The sequence below is a fragment of the Bacillus rossius genome, chromosome 12, assembly GCF_032445375.1.
Source record: "Bacillus rossius redtenbacheri isolate Brsri chromosome 12, Brsri_v3, whole genome shotgun sequence".
Classification (NCBI taxonomy): Eukaryota; Metazoa; Arthropoda; class Insecta; order Phasmatodea; family Bacillidae; genus Bacillus; species Bacillus rossius.
This window is the reverse complement of record NC_086339.1, coordinates 51,015,518-51,036,867: the sequence shown is the minus strand read 5'-3', so window position 1 is coordinate 51,036,867 and position 21,350 is coordinate 51,015,518. Positions and strand designations below refer to the sequence as shown.

Here is a 21,350-nt window from a genome sequence, read left to right as displayed (position 1 = left end):
AAAAAAATATTTTTTTCGAACACATTTCGCGCAGGCTACTTCAGTCATTCGGCGCACTTTTTTGTTGGTAAAAGTATATACAGAAGATATCACGGCCCAGCTTAAAATTGTGGATGGTACAAATTGTAAAGGATACCTTTAGCTAACATTGGAATCATGTGTTATGTTCGGACAATCCTTAGTTTGATCCCTATGAATTAAAATGTATAATAAAAATCTCGCTGCAGTGGTCCATGTTCAAGAAGCGTTTTTTTTTTAAGTAGTTATTCTTAAAACTAAAATATTATCTTGTTTATTGTTGAGTAGAACTTTCAAATTGGTAAACGTATTGTAAAACATTTCTTTCTCGGTTGAGAATGAAGAAAAAAAAATATTTTTTTGGAACACATTTCGCGCAGGCTACTTCAGTCATTCGGCGCACTTTTTTGTTGGTAAAAGTATATACAGAAGATCTCACGGCCCAGCTTAAAATTGTGGATGGTAAAAATTGTAAAGGATACCTTTAGCTTACATTGGCATATTGTGTGATGTTCGGACAATCCTTAGTTTGATCCCTATGAATTGAAATTTATCATAAAAATTTGGAATGCAATGGTCCATGTTTAGCTAGAGTTTTTTTAAGTACTTATTTTTAAAACTAAAATATTATCTTGTTTATTGTTCAGTAGAAATTTCAAATTGGTAAACGTATTGTAAAACATTTCTTTCTCGGTTGAGAATGAAGAAAAAAAATATTTTTTTCGAACACATTTCGCGCAGGCTACTTCAGTCATTCGGCGCACTTTTTTGTTGGTAAAAGTACATACAGAAGATCTCACGGCCCAGCTTAAAATTGTGGATGGTACAAATTGTAAAGGATACCTTTAGCTAACATTGGAATCAAATGTTATGTTCGGACAATCCTTAGTTTGATCCCTATGAATTAAAATTTATAATAAAAATCTCGCTGCAGTGGTCCATGTTCAAAAAGTGTTTTTTTTTAAGTAGCTATTCTTAAAACTAAAATATTATCTTGTTTATTGTTGAGTAGAACTTTCAAATTGGTAAACGTATTGTAAAACATTTCTTTCTCGGTTGAGAATGAAGAAAAAAAAAATATTTTTTGGAACACATTTCGCGCAGGCTACTTCAGTCATTCGGCGCACTTTTTTGTTGGTAAAAGTATATACAGAATATCTCACGGCCCAGCTTAAAATTGTGGATGGTACAAATTGTAAAGGATACATTTAGCTAACATTGGAATCATGTGTTATGTTCGGACAATCCTTAGTTTGATCCCTATGAATTAAAATTTATCATAAATATTTGGCTGTCGTGGTCCATGTTTAGCTAGTGTTTTTTTAAGAACTTATTTTTCAAACATAAATATTTTCTGGTTTATTGCTGAGTAGAACCTTCACTTTCGTATGCTTATTTGAAATTTTTTTTTTTAGATTGAAAATGAAGGAAAAAAATATTTAATTCGAGCACATTTCGCGCAGGCTACTTCTACATTCGGCGCACTTTTTTGTTGGTATAAGTATATACAGAAGATCTCACGGCCCAGCTTAAAATTGTGGATGGTACAAATTGTAAAGGATACCTTTAGCTAACATTGGAATTATGTGTTATGTTCGGACAATCCTTAGTTTGATCCCTATGAATTAAAATTTATCATAAAAATCTCGCTGCAGTGGTCCATGTTCAAAAAGTGTTTTTTTTTTAAGTAGTATTCTTAAAACTAAAATATTATCTTGTTTATTGTTGAGTAGAACTTTCAAATTGGTAAACGTATTGTAAAACATTTCTTTCTCGGTTGAGAATGAAGAAAAAAAAATATTTTTTTTGGAACACATTTCGCGCAGGCTACTTCAGTCATTCGGCGCACTTTTTTGTTGGTAAAAGTATATACAGAAGATCTCACGGCCCAGCTTAAAATTGTGGATGGTACAAATTGTAAAGGATACCTTTAGCTTACATTGGAATATTGTGTTATGTTCGGACAATCCTTAGTTTGATCCCTATGAATTAAAATTTATCATAAAAATTTGGAATGCAATGGTCCATGTTTAGCTAGAGTTTTTTTAAGTACTTATTTTTAAAACTAAAATATTATCTTGTTTATTGTTGAGTAGAACTTTCAAATTGGTAAACGTATTGTAAAACATTTCTTTCTCGGTTGAGAATGAAGAAAAAAAAAATTTTTTTCGAACACATTTCGCGCAGGCTACTTCAGTCATTCGGCGCACTTTTTTGTTGGTAAAAGTATATACAGAAGATCTCACGGCCCAGCTTAAAATTGTGGATGGTACAAATTGTAAAGAATACCTTTAGCTAACATTGGAATCATGTGTTATGTTCAGACAATCCTTAGTTTGATCCCTATGAATTAAAATTTATAATAAAAATCTCGCTGCAGTGGTCCATGTTCAAAAAGTGTTTTTTTTTTTTAAGTAGTTATTCTTAAAACTAAAATATTATCTTGTTTATTGTTGAGTAGAACTTTCAAATTGGTAAACGTATTGTAAAACATTTCTTTCTCGGTTGAGAATGAAGAAAAAAAAATATTTTTTTGGAACACATTTCGCGCAGGCTACTTCAGTCATTCGGCGCACTTTTTTGTTGGTAAAAGTATATACAGAAGATCTCACGGCCCAGCTTAAAATTGTGGATGGTACAAATTGTAAAGGATACCTTTAGCTTACATTGGAATCATGTGTTATGTTCGGACAATCCTTAGTTTGATCCCTATGAATTAAAATTTATAATAAAAATTTGGAATGCAATGGTCCATGTTTAGCTAGAGTTTTTTAAGTACTTATTTTTCAAACTTAAATATTTTCTGGTTTATTGCTGGGTAGAACCTTCACTTTCATATGCTTATTTGAAACTTTTTTTTTTAGATTGAGAATTAAGGAAAAAAATCTTTAATTCGAGCACATTTCGCGCAGGTTAGTTCAGTCATTCGGCGCACTTTTTTGTTGGTAAAAGTATATACAGAAGATCTCACGGCCCAGCTTAAAATTGTGGATGGTACAAATTGTAAAGGATACCTTTAGCTAACATTGGAATCATGTGTTATGTTCGGACAATCCTTAGGTAATTTTATTCTTATGAATTAATATATTTATAAGATTTCATTTGCAAGATTTTTTATTTAGGTTGACCATTATCTCTTAATTATTTTAATAAAAAATGGTTTCGGGTTTTAGTAATAATACTACGTGTTTATTAAATGATTTGCTATTGTTTTTTTATTTTTTTTTATCATTTTGCTTTGATGTTTTTGGTTGCCGTAGTATTTTTCTCTGCCCATCACCCTGCGCCATCTTGTTTCCGGTGTTGGTGTTGGTATATACAATATAGAACTTTACCGAGCTTACAAATAACACAACAACGGATAATGTTACCAAAGACGCCCATAACGAGTTTGTAAAACGCAGTGATAAACTCTGAAAGGTATTGGGACCACGATTTTGAATCGCTACTACGACTCGAAAAGATCGATTCTCATAGAATCCACTGCAACTGCTTGTGGTATTTTGATTGCGTGCCATCTATTTTACGTCTCTGGCTATAGGTAATGTACAAGGCCACTAAACAAAAGACAAAACAAAAGACGAAATGTAAATAAACGTGTAGGAAAAATGTATTTTTTATTGTTAGAGGCAATGAGATTTATTAAACTTAACGAAATATCTGTAATCTTGATATGACGGAGTTAGATGAATTTTGTAATATATACAAATATTACCGTATTTCGTCCTTAAATGTGAAACAAAATATTACACGGTAAAAACCTGCTTAATTACGCCGGGACGTAGATAATCGGCAAAGTAATCGTTAAGATAATCGCCGATTACGATTAATCGGTATCCGCATCGGTGCACCACTAATTTTAACCTAAAGATAACTTACTCTAATGAAAGAATTGGTAGAAGCTTTGAAGTCGAGAATAATAACAAATTCCATCTGTATTTTAACATAAACTATTTTAGTTAAGATATTTATATAAAGTGGCATTGGCAAGATGGCGGGCAAGTAATGTGATGTGGAATTGAGCTCTGCGGAAATGGTGGAATTATAGGAGTACAAAGGAGTTGAGAAGGGAGTATACTAAGATAGCAGCGTAACATTATATATTTTGTATCAATGTAGATAAGAATTAAGGGTTTTAGTGTTTAATCTTTTGCATAAGGAGGTAGTAGTGTTGTGTTGATTTGCGGTCGCCACGTGGCCGTTTAATTAGAGTAGAAATAAGATCTAAGGTGTAGGATTATCTGTTGGTTATTACAGTAGGATTATATATTATTTAAGTTATTTGGGTAATAGGTTAGTGTAGAATAGTGAATTGTGACAAAATGGGTAGGGTGAAATGCAGGGCCGGCGCCAGGCCCATGCGGCACATGCGGCCGCATGTGGCGCCACGCGGGCAGTGGCGCCAACGGAGCTATCGGGGAAAAAAATACAAAAAATTTTAATTTATTTGAGCAAAATAGTTTTATAAATAAATAAACGCCATGAACATGATTATAATTTTATAAAAGATAGAGTGTTTCTGTTTGCTAATACAGCAATATGCGAGCAACGGTGGTGATGCGATGGCGATGACTCATGTGGTGGTGGTGCGCGCCGCGCGGTGCTTCCCTGCTTTCCTGTCACAACGTGAAGCCCTCCCCACCCTCCTCCCGCTGCCCCCGACCCACCGTAAGTGCCTGCTCACTGCACCGCTCAGTCTCAGTGCTAGTGCTAGGTATCTGTCAACTCGACAAGTGCATGCACACGCCACTGTCCAGTTTGATATTATTATTGTGGTGGTATCATGGCGGACAAGACGAAACCTACGGGTACTTTTTATAGAAAAAGAAAAAAGGACATGGAAAGAGAAAACGAAAAACTGGCGAAAGCAATGAGTAAATTTTTTGTTAGATCTGAAGTTGGCTCTTCCGTAGAGTCTGAGTCTCATAAGAACGACACCGCAGAACAACAAACAATGCAGGTAAGAGAGAAATTATTATATTTATCTGTACTTTTAAACTAAACGAAAAATCAAGTTTTCTCCATCTTACTTACAAATTTTCTCAACTTTTGTTGTGCATTTTCTATGGGATGATTTAGTATCCAACATGTGTTACACGTGTTTCAGGATTCTGATTCCGAGGAAACTTTGGTTATTCCATTACCCAAATCATCTAGACCAACTGTTCAAATTGAATCTGAGAACATCGAACAACATCCACTGCAGGTAAATTTGAATATATTTTAGGTGTTTTTTGTTCAATTGTTTCTATATTTGGTAAGTAGCCGATCATGAAATCGTAGCTTATAGCACACCATTAAGGGAGGATGAACAAAAATTATTTTTTCAAAATTCGTTTTTAACTTTATTATTAATGTTAATGCAAATCAAAAAACGATGTAAAAAAAATCACAACAATTTTTATATTATTACACATACTTAAAGTGCTGATTTTGACCCTCTCGGTTTCCGACTAGACTTCTAACAAACATTTACAAACAGCTGTTTTAATAGAGTGGCGGGGGGTTTTGTTTTGTTATTGTGTAGCGCGGGCGAGATGACTGACTTCCCTCCCTGATCGCGAGCAAAGCCTAAAATTGATCCTAACCATATACTTTTTTTTATTTGTAGTTTTACAAGTTACAAATTACGTGCGTTCCCTTGCGTTCCGGCACTCTTGGGAGGTAAGGGAACGCCGTTATGTTGCGTTCCCACTGAAATTAACCACTGTGTTGATGTGTTTTCAGGATTTTCATCTCAAGGAAAACAGGAACGATCTTGACGACTGTGGAGAATGGCCGGCTAAAATCACCGATGACATCCGTCAAGTTCTCGTCGAGAAAGGCCCTGTGCAGGTTAAACATTTTAAATTTCCTGTTGACCATAAATCTGGCAGACGCTTCACAGTTGCCAATTATAAACAAAAATTGTCAAATGGAGAAGAAATCGACAGAGAATGGCTCGTGTACTCAAAATCGAAAAATTCAGTATTTTGTTTCTTTTGTAAACTCTTTAGTAATGAAAAGTTATATCTGTTTCTGGAACAGAGGGTTACTCTGATTGGCAAAACATGTCAACATTCTTACGCCAACACGAAAAGTCACCTCATCATATAACAGCTGCCATTTCTTATCGAGAACTTTCCCAGAGATTGAAGTCAGGGAAAACCATTGGCGACGAAAACCAACGCATCATAAAATCAGAAACAGAGCATTGGTATGAAGTTTTGAAGCGACTTCTTACTATAGTGCAGTTCCTTGGAGCTCAAGGATTAGCTTTTCGTGGCACTAATGATAAGATTTTCCAAGAAAATAAAGGAAACTTTTTGAAACTAGTGGAGCACATTTCCAGATTTGACGCTGTTCTCTCTGAACATCTTCGCAGGATAACTTCGAAAGAAACTCATGTACACTATTTAAGCAAAGAGATACAAAATGAGTTCATAGATGTACTTGCTCGTAAAGTTAATGAATTCATATTAAGTGAATTGCATAAAGCTACCTACTATTCCATCATTCTTGACTGTACACCTGACGTTAGCCACCAAGAGCAGATGACTCTAGTAGTCAGATTTGTTCACGCTATACCAGGAGAAAACGCAATAATCAAAGAATACTTCCTTGGGTTTCTGCAAGCGTTTGATACATCTGGGGAAGGACTAACAGCTCTTTTGTTGGATGAGTTGTCAAAAAGAGGAATAGCTTTAAACAACATGCGAGGCCAGGGGTATGATAACGGGTCTAACATGAAGGGAAAACATGTTGGGGTTCAAAAAAGGATCCTAGACCTCAACCCAAGAGCCTTCTTTGTCCCTTGTGGAAGTCACTCACTAAACCTAGTAGTAAACGACGCTGCTCTTTCCTGTACTGTAGCCGTGAACTTTTTCAGTAACGTTCAAGAGATTTATAACTATTTTTCGGCATCCATCCATAGATGGGACATATTGAAACATCACGTAACAAATTTAACAGTAAAACCTTTAAGTGAAACCCGATGGGAAAGTAGGATTGACGCTCTTGAACCTCTGCGCTACCATATTGATGAAATATACTACGCTGTTTACGCAGCCTCTACTGATGCCAAGATTGATGTTTTTGGAAAAAATACAGCCACTGGTATTGCCAAAAAAATAACAGATCACATGGTATGAGGTTTTGTTCAAAATAAATTTGGTAAGCAAAACCCTTCAGGCAAAAGAAGTCAACCTGCAGAGTGCCATGACCCTAATTGAAAGCGTAAAGTCGTTTTTGATCAAAATGAGAACAGAAAATGGATTTAATAATGTTGTTACAGACGCAAAGGAGTTGGCTGATAAACTCGGAATCAGCTCTGAGTTTCCTAATGAAACGGTAGTAAGGGCAAGAAAGGTTAAACGTCAATTTTTGTATGAAGGTGTCGACGAACCAATTAAGACAGAGACAGGAAAAGATTCTTTCAAAATAAATTTCTTTTTTGTGATTCTCGATACAGCCATCAGTTCATTGTCCGAGAGATTTGATCTTATGCACAACCATAGCCAACATTTCCAATTTCTTTATGACTTGAAAAAATTAGAAAATGGTGAAGAAAAAACTATCAAAGGAAATTGTCAACGTTTGAGCGAAGTACTGACAGCAGGTGATGAAAGAGACATTAACGCAGAAGATCTTTTTAAGGAAATATCAATATTAATTCCAATGTTGTCACAAGAAGAGAGCTCCCCTCACACAACACTGAGCTATCTCACAACAAACAGATTAATAGACATATTTTCAAATGTTTTCATCGCGTTGAGGATTCTACTAACATTACCAATATCAGTGGCCAGTGGAGAAAGGAGCTTCTCAAAACTAAAAAGAATAAAAAACTACCTTCGATCTAGCATTTCACAAGAACGTCTTAGTGGTCTTGCCACATTGGCCATTGAAAATGAAATATTGAACACAATAGATACAGATACGATTTTAAAGGATTTTGCAAAAGCTAAATCAAGAAAGAAAGGTTTTCTGAAGTAGAACACTGCTGATGAACGAGTGTAGTTAGGAAGTTATGAGTATGTTGATGATGATGACCTTATTAATTGTTTTGTTATTGACTGTTCAAGAAACTGTAAATAAAATAAGATAGTTGTATCATAAATTTTTAGTCTTTATTTCCTTTGTTTTTATTACTACAGTAGGCTAGTGTGTATAAGTATATATATATATATATATATATATATATATATATATATATATATATATATATATATATATATATATATATATATATATGTGCGTTTGCACCAATATATGAAGTCACTAGTATGTGTGTGTGTGTGTGTGTGTATATATTGGCGCCAAATCCAGATCTCGCATGTGCCGAAAAAACTCCTTGCACCGGCCCTGGTGAAATGTAAGTCGAAGCTTAAATGTGTGGGTTGTAAAAAGGTGTGGAAAGATGGAGAGAGTGGTGTACGGTGTGACAAATGCGAAGGCTGGGTCCATACGGAGTGTGCAGGACTAGAGGAGGGGGAGCTGGGTAGTCTGGGGCAGGAGTGGATGTGTGAGGATTGTGACAAGGATAACAAGGGTTCAGGAAGTGTAGTGGCAATGGCAAGAAGCAGTGGTAGCCAGGAGATGGTAGGTGGGGTGTCAGGAACTCAGAGGGAAGGAGGGAATGTAGATGTGGGTAAGGACTGGGCACTCAATTTCATTGGTGATATTCTGGGAGGAAAGATTGTTGAGGGTCTGAGTGGGACAAGGAGGGAAGTCGATTTGGAAGAAGGATTAGGTGAGGTGTTGTACAGGAAGGAGATGGAAATAAAACATAGATTAGAGAGGGTAGAGGAAGAAGTAAAAAGGGAGGATGGGTTGAGAAGTGTGTTAGTAAGGGTCGAAAGGCTGGAGTGCGAGCTGAAGAGGACAAAGGAGGAAGTTGAGAAGGAAAGGCAGATGAGAAAGGAGGCAGATGTGGAGGTAGATAGGCTGCGCAGGAGGGTGGAGGAGCTGGAAGGGAGGGAGAAAGTAAGGACTCAAGCTGTTAAGGCCACATATGCAGAGGCATGTACTGGGGAAGTTCAGGAAACAGGTGTCAGGTTGCAGAATGAAGGGGTAGCAAGGAGGGTGCGGGAGGAGGCCGGCAGTAAGGCTGTGGGTACAAGCAACGTAGATGTGAACAGGCATGAAGAGGGCAGGGATACGAAAAGGGGTACAATAGTTAGACAGGAGCCCGAAGTGATTTTCCTGGGCAGCTCTATTGTGAAGGGGGTAGAATTGCAGGGGGTGGGGAAAGGAAGTATATATAAAGCTGCGTTTGGGGGTGCAAAGATTAGGAACTTGGGGGAGAGGGTAGGCTGCATGAAAGGAAGCAGTAAAGTTAAGGTGGTGGTTGTTCATGTAGGGGGAAATGATGTGGCTGGTAGAGTGGTGGGGAGGGAAGTAGAGGAGGATATGAGGGGGCTAGTGGGCAAGGTGAAGGAGAAGTTCCCTGTAGCCAGAGTTGTGGTCAGTGGGGTACTAGTAAGGAGGGGTATAAACTATGTCAAGGCTGCGGCGGTCAGCGAGGTGTATGAGAGGGTGTGTAGGGACTTGGGAGCCATGTTGGTAGATAGCAGGAAATGGGTGGGGCAGGACTGTGTGGGCAGGGATCAGGTTCACCTAACAGAGAGGGGAAAATGGATGCTAGGAGACCTGCTAGGAAGGGAGACTTCTGGCCATTTGTAAAGGGCAAGGTTTGAGCAGCAGGGAAGAAGATAGCAACTAGATAGTGAGGAAGGTGGAGAGAAGGGGGGTGATTGTGAATATAGTGCTGATAGCAATGCTAGGGAGGAGGTGACAGCTAAAGTCAACAAAACTCAGATTGGTTGGACGGGGAGCGAGGAAGGAGGAAAGAGGGGGGTGGAGTTGGATAGGGCTGCAAGAGTGCTGGAAATCGGGGTTCTAAGGGGAAGGGGCACTCGTATCAGGGCGGAAGGGACAGAGGCGCAAGGGGGAAAATGCCAATATGTAAAAGTCGCAGTTATAAACTGTAGAAGTATATATAAGAAGGTGGAGGAGTTCTGGGGCAGGGTGGAAGCCTATGGGGCGGATATCATTGTAGCGGTGGAGACATGGTTGGACGAGGAAATTAGAGATGGGTAACTGAAGAGAGCACACTTTGAAATATTTAGAAGGGACAGAAACAGGAATGGAGGAGGGGTAATGGTGTGCATGCGAGAGGGACTCTGTGGTAGGGTTGTATGGGTTGGGGGGAGAGCGGAGTTATTGGAGATGCAGTTCCAGGTAGGAGAGAAAAATGTACGGCTGATTGCGGTGTACCGGCCACCAGGGCAAGGGGATGAAGCCATACGGGAGGTGCAGGACAGGTTGGACATGCTAGGGGAAGGCAAGTGGGTGATAGTGGCGGGGGATCTGAACATGCCAGGGGTGGCATGGGAAAAGGGGCCGGAGGGGATGGGGTCAAGGGAACAGAGATGGGCATCTCAACTGGCAAACAGAGGACTGGAGCAGGTGGTGACTGAAAGCACCAGAAAAGGTGCCAGGAGAGGAGAGCAGGATGACGGGAACCTGTTGGATGTGGTACTTGTGAGACCAATGGAGGCGGTCAGGGGAAGTGTGGTAATGGAGGGCATCAGTGACCACAGGATCCCAGTAGTGGAGTTAGACGTGGGCTGGAGGGAGAAAAGGGTAAGGAGGGGAAACGTGGTAAACTGTTGGGGTAAGGCTGATAGAGTGGGGGCAGAGGCATTCCTGAAGGGGGAATACAGTAGATGGGTAGATATAGAGGACCTCGAAGGTAGATGGGCTGCCTTAAGAAATATTCTGCTGCAGATGGCTACACGTTTTGTACCTCAGAGGAGGGTAGGCCAAGGAGGTGACCCTCCCTACTATGGAAGGGAGTTGAAAGTGTTGAAAAGGAAATGTAGGAGGCTGCATGCGAGGGCAAGGAAGCTTGGGGGAGAGGAGATAGAGGCGGAAATGAAGGCGCTTGGGAAGGAACTAGGGAGGAAATCGCGGGAAGCAAGGGATGCTTACATGGAACAGCTGATGGGGGAAGGGGGGACGGTAAATGGGACAGAGCTCTACAGATACATAAGAAGAGTGAAGGGTGAGGAGGGAATAGGGGTTCTCAGAGGAGGAGGGGGGCAGGAATATACAGAGGACAGGGAAAAGGCAGACTTACTGCAGGAGCAATATCTGGCAGTATTTACAAAGGGGGAGGCATGGGAGGGTAAAGAGGACGACAGTTTAATGGGCAGGAAGGCCTTTGAGCTGCGACTGACAGATGTAATTAAGGTGATCAGGAGGTTGAAAGGGAGAAAGGCAGCTGGGCCAGATGGTATAGGGAATAGTCATTTGAAGTTGGGTGATAGGGAGATTGGGAAGTACCTGTTGGAGGTTTTCAAGCAGTCTCTGGAGGAGGGGAAACTACCAATGGAATGGAAGGAGGCAGTGGTAGTTCCCATCTACAAGGGGGGAAATGATAAGGCGGAGCCAGGAAGTTACAGGCCGGTCAGTTTGACGTCCTGTGTAGGAAAAGTGATGGAGAGGTTGGTAGGAAGGTACGTAAAGGGGGAAATGGAAGATCTGGGGTGGGTGGATAACAGGCAGCATGGATTCAGGATGGGGTTTTCATGCGAGACCCAGATGGCTGGGCTGTTGGAAGACCTGGTGGAAGCGGTGGACGGGGGGAAGCAGATAGATGCAATCTTTATAGATTTTGAAAAGGCGTTTGATAAGGTCCCCCATAGGAGGTTAATGGAAAAGGTTGAGTTGCTGGTGAGGGATGGAAGGGTGGTAAACTGGGTGGGTGATTTCCTGAGGAATAGAAGACAAAGAGTGAGAGTGGGTGAGGAAAGCTCCGAGGAGGGGGAAATGACGTCGGGGGTGCCACAGGGGAGTGTGCTGGGGCCTCTGTTGTTCACAATTATGATAAACGATCTGGGGGAGGGCATGAAAGCCAGATGGAGGCTATTTGCAGATGACTGTGTAGTGTATGAGGTTGTGGGGGAAGGGGGATGTTTAGCAGAGGACTTGATAAGGTTGGAGCAATGGACGGAGAAAAATGGAATGTCCTTGAATGTTGGTAAGACAAAAGTTGTCAGATTTACAAAGAGGAGGAAAGTCACACGAAATGTATATTACTGGAAGGGGCAGGAGATAAGAGAGGCAGCAGGATATAAGTACCTGGGGGTGACACTGAAAAATGACCTAGGATGGGCGGAGCACATAGAGGGGGTGGTCAGGAGGGGAAGGCAGGCGCTGGGGTTGCTTGGTAGGACCCTGCAGGGAGCTGGGAGGAGGACAAAGGAGAAGGCATACTCCACATTGGTCAGGCCAATGTTGGAGTATGCGGCGGCGGTCTGGGACCCCTACCTGGTGACTGAGGTGAAGGAGCTGGAAGGGGTGCAGCGCAGAGCGGCTAGGTGGGTGATGGGAATGTGGAGAAGGAGGGAGGGGCAGGATGGGAAACTGCATAGCCCAACGGAAATGATTAAGGAGTTGGGGTGGGAAACGTTACAGAGGAGAAGAAGAGTGGAAAGGTTGGTCAGGATGTTCAAGGTGCTGAAGGGGGAAGGGGGATGGGGGCAATTGGGAAGCAAAGTACATAGAGGGGAGTACAGAGGACGAAGAGACCACAGATGTAAGCTCCAGAGGGTGTGGAGGCGAACAGAGAGAGGGCGGAACACCTTCCTGGTGAGGACGGGGAGGGAGTGGAATGGGCTGGGGGAGGAAATGGTGGAGGTCAGGGATGGGAGGGAGCTGAGGAGAAAGCTGATGGAGGGGGGGGGGGGAGAGGGGAGTGAGTGGGAGTTCTTGCCACCGGGTGAAAGCCCAATTGCAGGTTAATAAGTAATAATAATAAAATGATATTGTGCCTGTCGAAGTATATTGTCACCGTCTGCACAAAACCTTACACGCAAATATAAATATTACATTGGAATTTGTTTACACGTCATTACCAGGTCTAGTCACGAAAGTAGTATTTAACATACTTGTGACACACTGTAATTTTGACTTTCAGACACCAACTTCTAGAAACAATTCTTAAAACTGATAGAGGAAGGCTAGAGAAACTGGAATTATTTAGTACATTTAATAATTTACATAATTACACTAGCTGACTTTTCAGTTTAGGTGAACTATAAGATAGGAACACATAAACTGTAAATACTTTTACAGAAGTATTACTTTTCAGCCATGTTGAAGAATTGATTTTCCTGCATGAGAATTTGAAAAAAAAAAAGAAGTGCACTCTAGTGAACTGTATTAATAAATCTGAACCTTAAGTCCATGAAACATATTTTTCTTGAATTCAAAATGTGTTCTTGAAGAGTTTTCAAAATAATCTTACTTTCTCATTGAAGTAGAAAGTAATTGTTTTCTATTAAGTGTTTTTTCTTCTAATGTGAAGACAATGGAAATGCTCTATTTATAATGTTTGTTAATTTTAAATTTCTTAAACCTTTATAACTGCTCTTTTAGACTGTATTGAGATAATCAACAATCTCATTACTACTGATTTTGGAGTGGTGGATAACATTATATAAAAAAAATTGAGAAAATTGTTCAACCATTATTTTTAAACATTGTTAGTTTGTTTAGTTGATTTTTAAAATACATTTAAAAATTTCTTAAATTACATTATAGAATAACATATGGTTGGTTACTGTAGTACTAGTACAATGTTTCTTTCCTATAAAGTCTCGTGAAAAACAAATAATATATAAATGATTCAGCAGTTAAAACTGTCACAAAAATTTTACATCATAATTTGTTATGACATCGTCCGGGCCTACGGCCCCCTGTAAGTCCGATATGCCACCGCCCAAACACCATCCACCCTCCATTCAAACCTCCCGCCTACCCGTGCGTACGTGTGCGTGCGTGCTCGCCCGGCAAGAGGGCGCTGTCGAGCCAGTGCGCCGCACCCCTAAAAACATAAATATATATAATTGTGTTGTTTGTTTTTATATTCCCTAAGTGCAACGTGACGGCAGATCGGCCGGGAGGGTTTTATGTACTTTTATTTTTTAACTAATGTATTAAAATATCATAGCGTTTCCGGACATTCCCGAGGAAATCCGAAACCAGACAATAATTAAATTTAAATCTTAGTAATAATAATTTGTACAATCTTTTCAATTCATTCAAAAATTGTTACATAATTTTCAATGCTTTCTTGTCATGTTAATTTAGTTTCCCGCGGCACGAATTCGCTAATATCTATTAACGGCAATTGTTTCGGCGGGAGGACGCCATGTTAGTCGAGCGAGCCATGATCTCAGCCCAGTCTTCCACCATCAACGACCGAGAGCAGACGCATCAGCACTCCGGGGACCTCACCGCTTGTATTCTCTGTTAAGTAATTCTGTTAACTTTAATTTCATCTCAATCGCTTTCTTTTAGTCCTTGGAGCAGCTCTCGGTCGGGGGACTGTTTTATTAATTAATTTACGACCAGTCTCGGTCTTTTATCTTGTACAACGTAATTCAATGTGTGACCACGTGGTGGCGCATCACCTATAGACCGATTCGTGCCGCGGGTATTTTTGTACTGTTTCAACCGTGTACGTGTGAGAGCGGAATTAGCGGAATAAATCAGACGTGCAAATTTAATGTATTATTCTTTTATTTTCAATCTGTGTGACCACGTGGAGAGTGACGGCGTGTGGGACGCCTGAGAGCCCACTTCGTAGGGAAAAGCGTGCCCGACGCTGAGAGCGGGCAGGAATTAGTGCTAAATGTTTTCAAGGGGGAATATCACGTCTCACATGGGCGACGTCACGCCCTGAGTTAGGAGTCTCACCGGGTCCACGTGCCGTACCACGTGGTGGCGCCCACTAGCAATCCACCGTAAAGCCGACCGATCGACCCCCCCCCCCCCCCCCCGCGACAGTTAATTTATAGTTTTTTCAGTGTGGTAACATATAAAATATATATATAGTATTACAACTATTCGACTTCGACACTATTCAAATTCTATTCAAAAATTTTACTATTCGATTCGAAAATATTCGACCATCAAAATCCACTATTCGCACACCCTTAGCCGTGGGATACAGTTAGCCAAACAAGGGGGGGAAGAGATGCACGCACAGATCTGTCTACGCTATCGGCTGTATACAAACATCAGCTATGGCAAGTTAAATGGCGGCTATGGAGTGTAAAGGACCAAATGTTTTTACGTCCGCGCGTATGGCGCTGTGCCATACCGTTGTTGCCTGACCACAAACCGGGCCGTGAACTCAATCTAGCCAGTGGCAGGGAGTTCACTCGGACAAAAGCAACATATGCCCATTCAGTTGCCGGTAACTGTACGTGCTTGATCACTCATAATGCATCGTGTTCATGTTTTTGAGACAAAACTAAAAGTATTAAGGCGCGCAGATTGTCATGAAGGCCACACTCATGTTGGTCGCACTTTAGTTTTAAGCAGATCAAATGTGCACACAAGCGTACAAAATGAGGACTCTTACCAAAAGTTTATATAAGTCTGATGCTGTTGATTGTACTAGCGGAAATATATTCAACATTAGATACCGGAACAGAAATGAACAAATGATTCACGTGGAAAAGGTTGTTAAATGAATGTTGCAATGAAAATAATTATCATAGGCCTGACAGGATTGGTGCGAATCGAGTTGAAGGTCACGCCTGGGTGGGCAAGTCAGCCAGCTGACTGATGATAAAGTACAAAACCACGTATCTCCTGTTACACTGTCTCGTATGTATCAAACAAAGTGTGATGGGAGGCATAGGAGAGATAAATAGTGTCACATATTTATAGTTGAGTGTTAAACGCTTTTATATTACGTTAATTATATTTTCCTACACAATTATGGAACACATTAAATAAATTAGCCTTGGTATTTATGGGAACTAATGCTTCAGAATACGCGATTTCGAAGAACACAAGCATTTTTAGAAACGAATTAGTCGTGCTAAGTGAGGGATAGGTGTATAACATACATAACCAACTACGAAAAATCAATTTTTATTGATTTTTTTAGGAAAAGGGTGTTTATTGCATATATAATAACAGCAAAATTTAAATGATAGCAATTATTTACACCTTAGGTATGAAACAGATTCACTCTGCACATGTATCACAACAGACTATTTTCGACAGTTGTATGGTTTATTTTGTACAAGCCTGGATGATTTTAGATGATCAAACAACTTATAATAATTACGTAATTCTCTACAGCCTTTCTAATTCTATATGTCTTAAAATAACCCTAAGCAATGAATGCTATTTGTTTGTGATAAAAAAAAATTGCTGTACACACTTTCTATTGTAACTAAAAATGTAAATTACTTACCTTATGGATGAGTGCCAAAGCCAGGCGCAATGCAAACATTAGCACCACTCAAAGAATAACATCCCAGGTTTGATTCCGTAAATTATGCTAGAGTAAACTGGTGAAATTATAAACCAAATCACATAGCATTGGTAGGAAGCTTTGCTCGTTTTGTAGCATTACTTATAACTGAAACCCTTTGGGTAGGTAAATACATAAAAACAATTTTTTTTCTTCGCAATTGTTATAATTGTATGTATACAACAGTTTAGACCAATGTAGCAAATAATCTAACTATGTACAGTTTATAATTAGTTACAATAACTCTTTTAAAAATTACAATATATAACATAAAAGTGCTCACAAACAGTTACACTTATGACAATGGCAGACAACAAGGAATGTGAAGAGCACGCAATCTGAGATGTCACTTGCTATCCGTGTTATAATTCCTTGCCTAAATGTCCTTTATAAAAAAGAAGTTTGTGACATACTCTTTAATATAAATTCATAAGAAACTCATAAAGCAATTTAATTCACCCAAAATCTCAATTTATTCACACTATGTATACTTAGCAAGCAATAGTATTTATTAATGTCAGTAAGTCGCAACAACCATCCAGTTTCATTAACATCTGGAAACTTTAGGTCAAGGAAATAATTTAACAGGCGGTATCAAATGTGAACTAGTGGCAATATACACAGGATATCTACACAACTCCTAAAAAACAAAATAAAACCACATTGCGTACAACTTGCATAACAAACGTGGAACATAATAAATGGCCCTCTAGCAGAACATCACAAAGTGTTTGCGGGAGTCTTTGGCACAGTTCTACCCTCACAACAGCTGGTGTCCGCTCTGCGCGAAGCTCAGCTCTGAGCTAGACGAAGACTGCGAGAGGCTTTGCGCAGACGGTTGTTGGTACGCCCCGGGAACGCTGTAGCCAGCCATCCCACTGGAACATAGAACCACTATGTCGCAAACAACCCATAGCTGCAGATAATTTGAACTGTCGCAAACAGTGTTTAGAATCGTCCACACAATTTTTACCACTACTATTTTGTGACTCAATAGTGAAATAACTTAGAATACTGTTGACGTGTCCCGGCAACAGCGTCGGGTGATGGAGTGGCGTGAGGTGGGGCGAAAGGCCCACTGGTAGGCTGGCAGCTGCTCCTTGACTCACAGATATTGGTACTAACCTGCTCTTTTGCTGGGCCAGGGGTAGAGAAGGGGTGTGGTCAGGTGCAGTGCGAGGAAGGGGCGATAGTTGGTGCCTTAGAGCGAGCACCCGAAGGCCGCTCCAAGGGGAGGGGAAGTGGGGCTCCTAGAGCGAGCGCCCAAGCGCCGCTCCAGAGGAAGGAAGAGGAGAGGTGAGCAGAAAGCAATAACTAGAGGTGGGTCGAAAAGTATCAACCTGATACTTTATCACTGATACGCGCCTGTATCAGGATCGGCAAACGAGTACACTTGAAAAGTATCAGAGACTTTAGTATCAGTTCAGAATTCACCTGGAACAACACCACGGCCAATGAGCGCAGTACCCGATCGCAGATGACGGTCACTTGGGCGGAGCTTGTGAAAGGGGAGGGAGCAGGAACGACGAATAAGGGATAAAGAAGGGAAAGAATGTAGGGGAGGAAGCGCAGGGGAAGGCGTTGAAGCCTTGAAGGAGAGGCGCAAAGCGATATTGTTACAAGCAGGGCTGCCACTCATGGGTTTTTCCACCCAGATCTGGGTTTTTCCAATGGTGTTTGGGTTTCTGGGTTTTTAAATAATAAATTCCAACAATTCTAGGTTTTTCATAATTTTAATTATTTTTATACCTAAAACAATAATAAAGGTAGTAGCTACTGTATCTGTTGCAATATCTGTTTGATAAATGCAAACAAGTCTATGTGTTTCACACACAAAAATACATATAAACACAAAACTAGTTTTCAAGAAGCTAAGTCGAATATTAAATTAGACACATTCTTCAAAGAGGCTTGCAGAACACAAAACCAATGCAACAATTAACCTTCAAACCAATCTTGTAGAATCAGACTCTGAATAAAGACTAACGTACATGATGCAGTTTTATAAAAACAATTACCGGTTTAAAGAATGCAGTGATGGTGTTTGTTTTGTCATGTAAATATTTGTAGGTTTTTTTATGATATGTGCTGGTCCAAGAATTACTTATACAGCCATTTTGCTGCAGTGTAATTTTCTTGTATTGGTTGTATTTAACCGTTTTCAGTCTTGTAAGGTAATTAATTGTTTTATATTAAAACCAGTTATGTTTATATTTTTGAATTAGTACGCAAACATTTTCAACGATAGCATTTTAGACGCATCTGGGTTTTTTACCCATGTCTGGTTTTTTTTTTTGTAGGTTATCTAGGTTTTTCATGAATATCAGAGTGGCAGCCCTGGTTACAAGTCGTTTTGTTTATTGTCCTACTTCAAAGTACGCTCAGTGCGCAGTGCGTGCACCGTCTCGTTCAATAATAAAACTAATGAAATTTCAATATTAAAAAGTACATTAATACAAGATATAATATTTATATTTGTGCACCTAAGAGCTATGAAAATGCAAATAAATTCTCAGTTGACACTAATAACAGATGTAATCAACATATGGACTTTATTTTTTCGAAAACAATTAGTAACTAGTGTTTTTATACATTAAAAATTCACGATTTTATCAAAAATAAAAAACAGATAGGTACATTAGTGAGCATACTATATCAATGTTTTTTCAAATGTTTCTTCAGATTAGTCGATGATTTATAACTCAGTTTTTGTTTACACAAATTACAATTAGCAAACTCATTATTTTCCCGTGAAAAAATTCCACACAAATGAAGTCTTTTTCGTGCACTTATCCATTCCTTATTTCACTATAAAGATACTAACTACAAAGCATGACAGCCCGCAACATGGTGATACACGGCCAGGACGAACTGCAGTGAATGTTGAACTAATTGATACTGGTTGTATCAGGCGGGCATGAGAGAACAGAGGTAGAGAATTACCAGGCGTGATAAATAATGTATCAGATTCTCCTTCCGGTCGCACGGTCTGCGTACGCGGAGCTTTGTTGCCTCCTGGGACCGTCTGATACAGAAGTATCAGAGACTTGTAACATGGTACAATGCTGTATCAGTATCAGGTTGGAACAGATACCGAAAATTGCTGTAACAACCCACCTCTAGCAATAACCCAATTTCCAACTATCTGCTTTATTTTCCCCAGATTTCTCTGGGGGTAGGGATCTCTCCTAGGCACATTTTGACCTAGCTTAAATACAGCTCCTTCAGACATTGGTCACTGATACGAGTGACATATTTTCCCCAATACAGAATACAGGTCATCCTGTGCCCTCCCCAGTAATTCACACACCAGGATACTATTTACTTATAACACACACATTTTATATTATACAGTCATTAATAAATCCATATGCACTGTTATAAACGTCTAAAAATGCTTGCTGCCATCTATGGTATGTTGGCGGCTCCACTCGTAGCCTATATCCCACGGCTGGTGTAGAGAAGCCTGTTGGGATACGGCTTTATTTGCGAGGCGGCCATGTTGGTTGCAGAGAGAGGAGGCCGAGGGCAAACGCAGGACACGACACTGTTGCATGTTAAAAATGTTATTGATTATGCGGTTCTGTTAAAACATTGTAACTGGATATTTATTATCATTAATGACTTGACCTAACCAGAGAACACTGGCGTAAGACAAGCTCACGAGGTTTGCTATGAGGCTATGACAAATATTCGTAACCAATTGAATATTCATTAGTTATAAGTCTTAGTTTTTTAAGTTTAATTAAATATGAATACCAAAATAAGTATTTGTATTTGAAAATTTAAATATTTACATATTCATACATAATATAAATGCTACAAGCAAAAAGTATATACTTTTCACTGTCTTAACAAAGTAATAACAGTAGAACCCCTGTCATACACTTTTCAACGGAGGGCACAAAAATGGTGTATGATGCGGGAAAGTGTATGAAAAGGGAATGGCAATAATGAAATTTTTTTCCAATCCAGCATATCAGCACAGTGCCAGATTAAACATAAATATACATGTTGACGCCGTCCCCGCTACCTCTGAGTATTTAGACGTGATTTTTGTTCGGTTCGTGTTCTCAGGGAAGGTTCGGCCTTGTGGCTAGAGGTAGGGGTCAACGCAGTAGGGCCCCCCGAGCTGTTATGGCCACTCGGGACGCCTGAATAATAACACAAAGCTTCTGAAGATAGTTGGTGAATTTAATACAGCACAGCCCAATACATGGTGCTGCCCGTTCTGGCCGTAACGGTTTGCCCGACGTGACTAGTCACTCGCGCAGCTCACTTCCTCAGTGGCGGCTCACGACTTTTATGCACGTGAGGGGCGAACTCGTATACGTGATGCGATTATTACAAAAAACACTCTGATATGGCACATGATTTCTTGACGCACAATACACTACACTAATACCTAGCTCTGGATAAACTGGGCTAGCAACACGTAGGCCCGTGTCTCCGGTGACTCTACGCGGTGTCTAGGTGTGTCCCAGGGACTGAATCGTTATTAAGTCTGATAGCACGTGTCGCCTGCTGGCTGCCCCGTGCGGGCCAAAACTAAGTAGCCGGTAGGCTAGGTTGGGCGTGAAGCGCCGACGTAAAACCACATAATCTCCCCACAGTACTTACGTATGACGTGGAACACTCATCTTGAGCACTGATTGAATTAAGTTAAGTACCTCATGGTAAATTTAGGCCGACCGCGGAACTGTACGAAAAAGGTCGAAAAGAAATTACACTATTGAATACTACATGTCGGTGAATGCAAAGGTTGAAGGTTCCGCGTTGCGCACAGGCTGCCGGCCTGGGTGAGCTCTCGAAGGACACCACCTGTGTCGCCGCGCGCGACCCTCCTCCCCCGCCAGCCCTCCCGCGGAAACGTGTGAATTTCGCGGGAAACTGAACCGGCCAGGTTCGGGACAAATCGCACAGTGAAACATGGTTTTGCGAAGACTGAATTATTAATTAATAAAAAATAATGTTTAATAAAATCCTGTGGAAAAACATAATTATAACA

General features: G+C 40.3%; 1 protein-coding gene across 3 annotated transcripts in view; it reads right to left on the bottom strand.

The window, feature by feature from the left end:
• Positions 1-16,791: 16,791 nt before the first annotated feature.
• LOC134537933 (signal transducing adapter molecule 1) overlaps positions 16,792-21,350 on the bottom strand; it is a 165,821-nt gene continuing 161,262 nt past the window's right edge. For all 3 annotated transcript variants that reach the window (XM_063378909.1, XM_063378910.1, XM_063378911.1), the window contains one exon: positions 16,792-17,220. In XM_063378909.1, the coding sequence (XP_063234979.1) occupies positions 17,103-17,220 (118 nt within the window). In that variant the 3' untranslated portion in view covers positions 16,792-17,102. The remainder of the gene's footprint in view (positions 17,221-21,350) is intronic.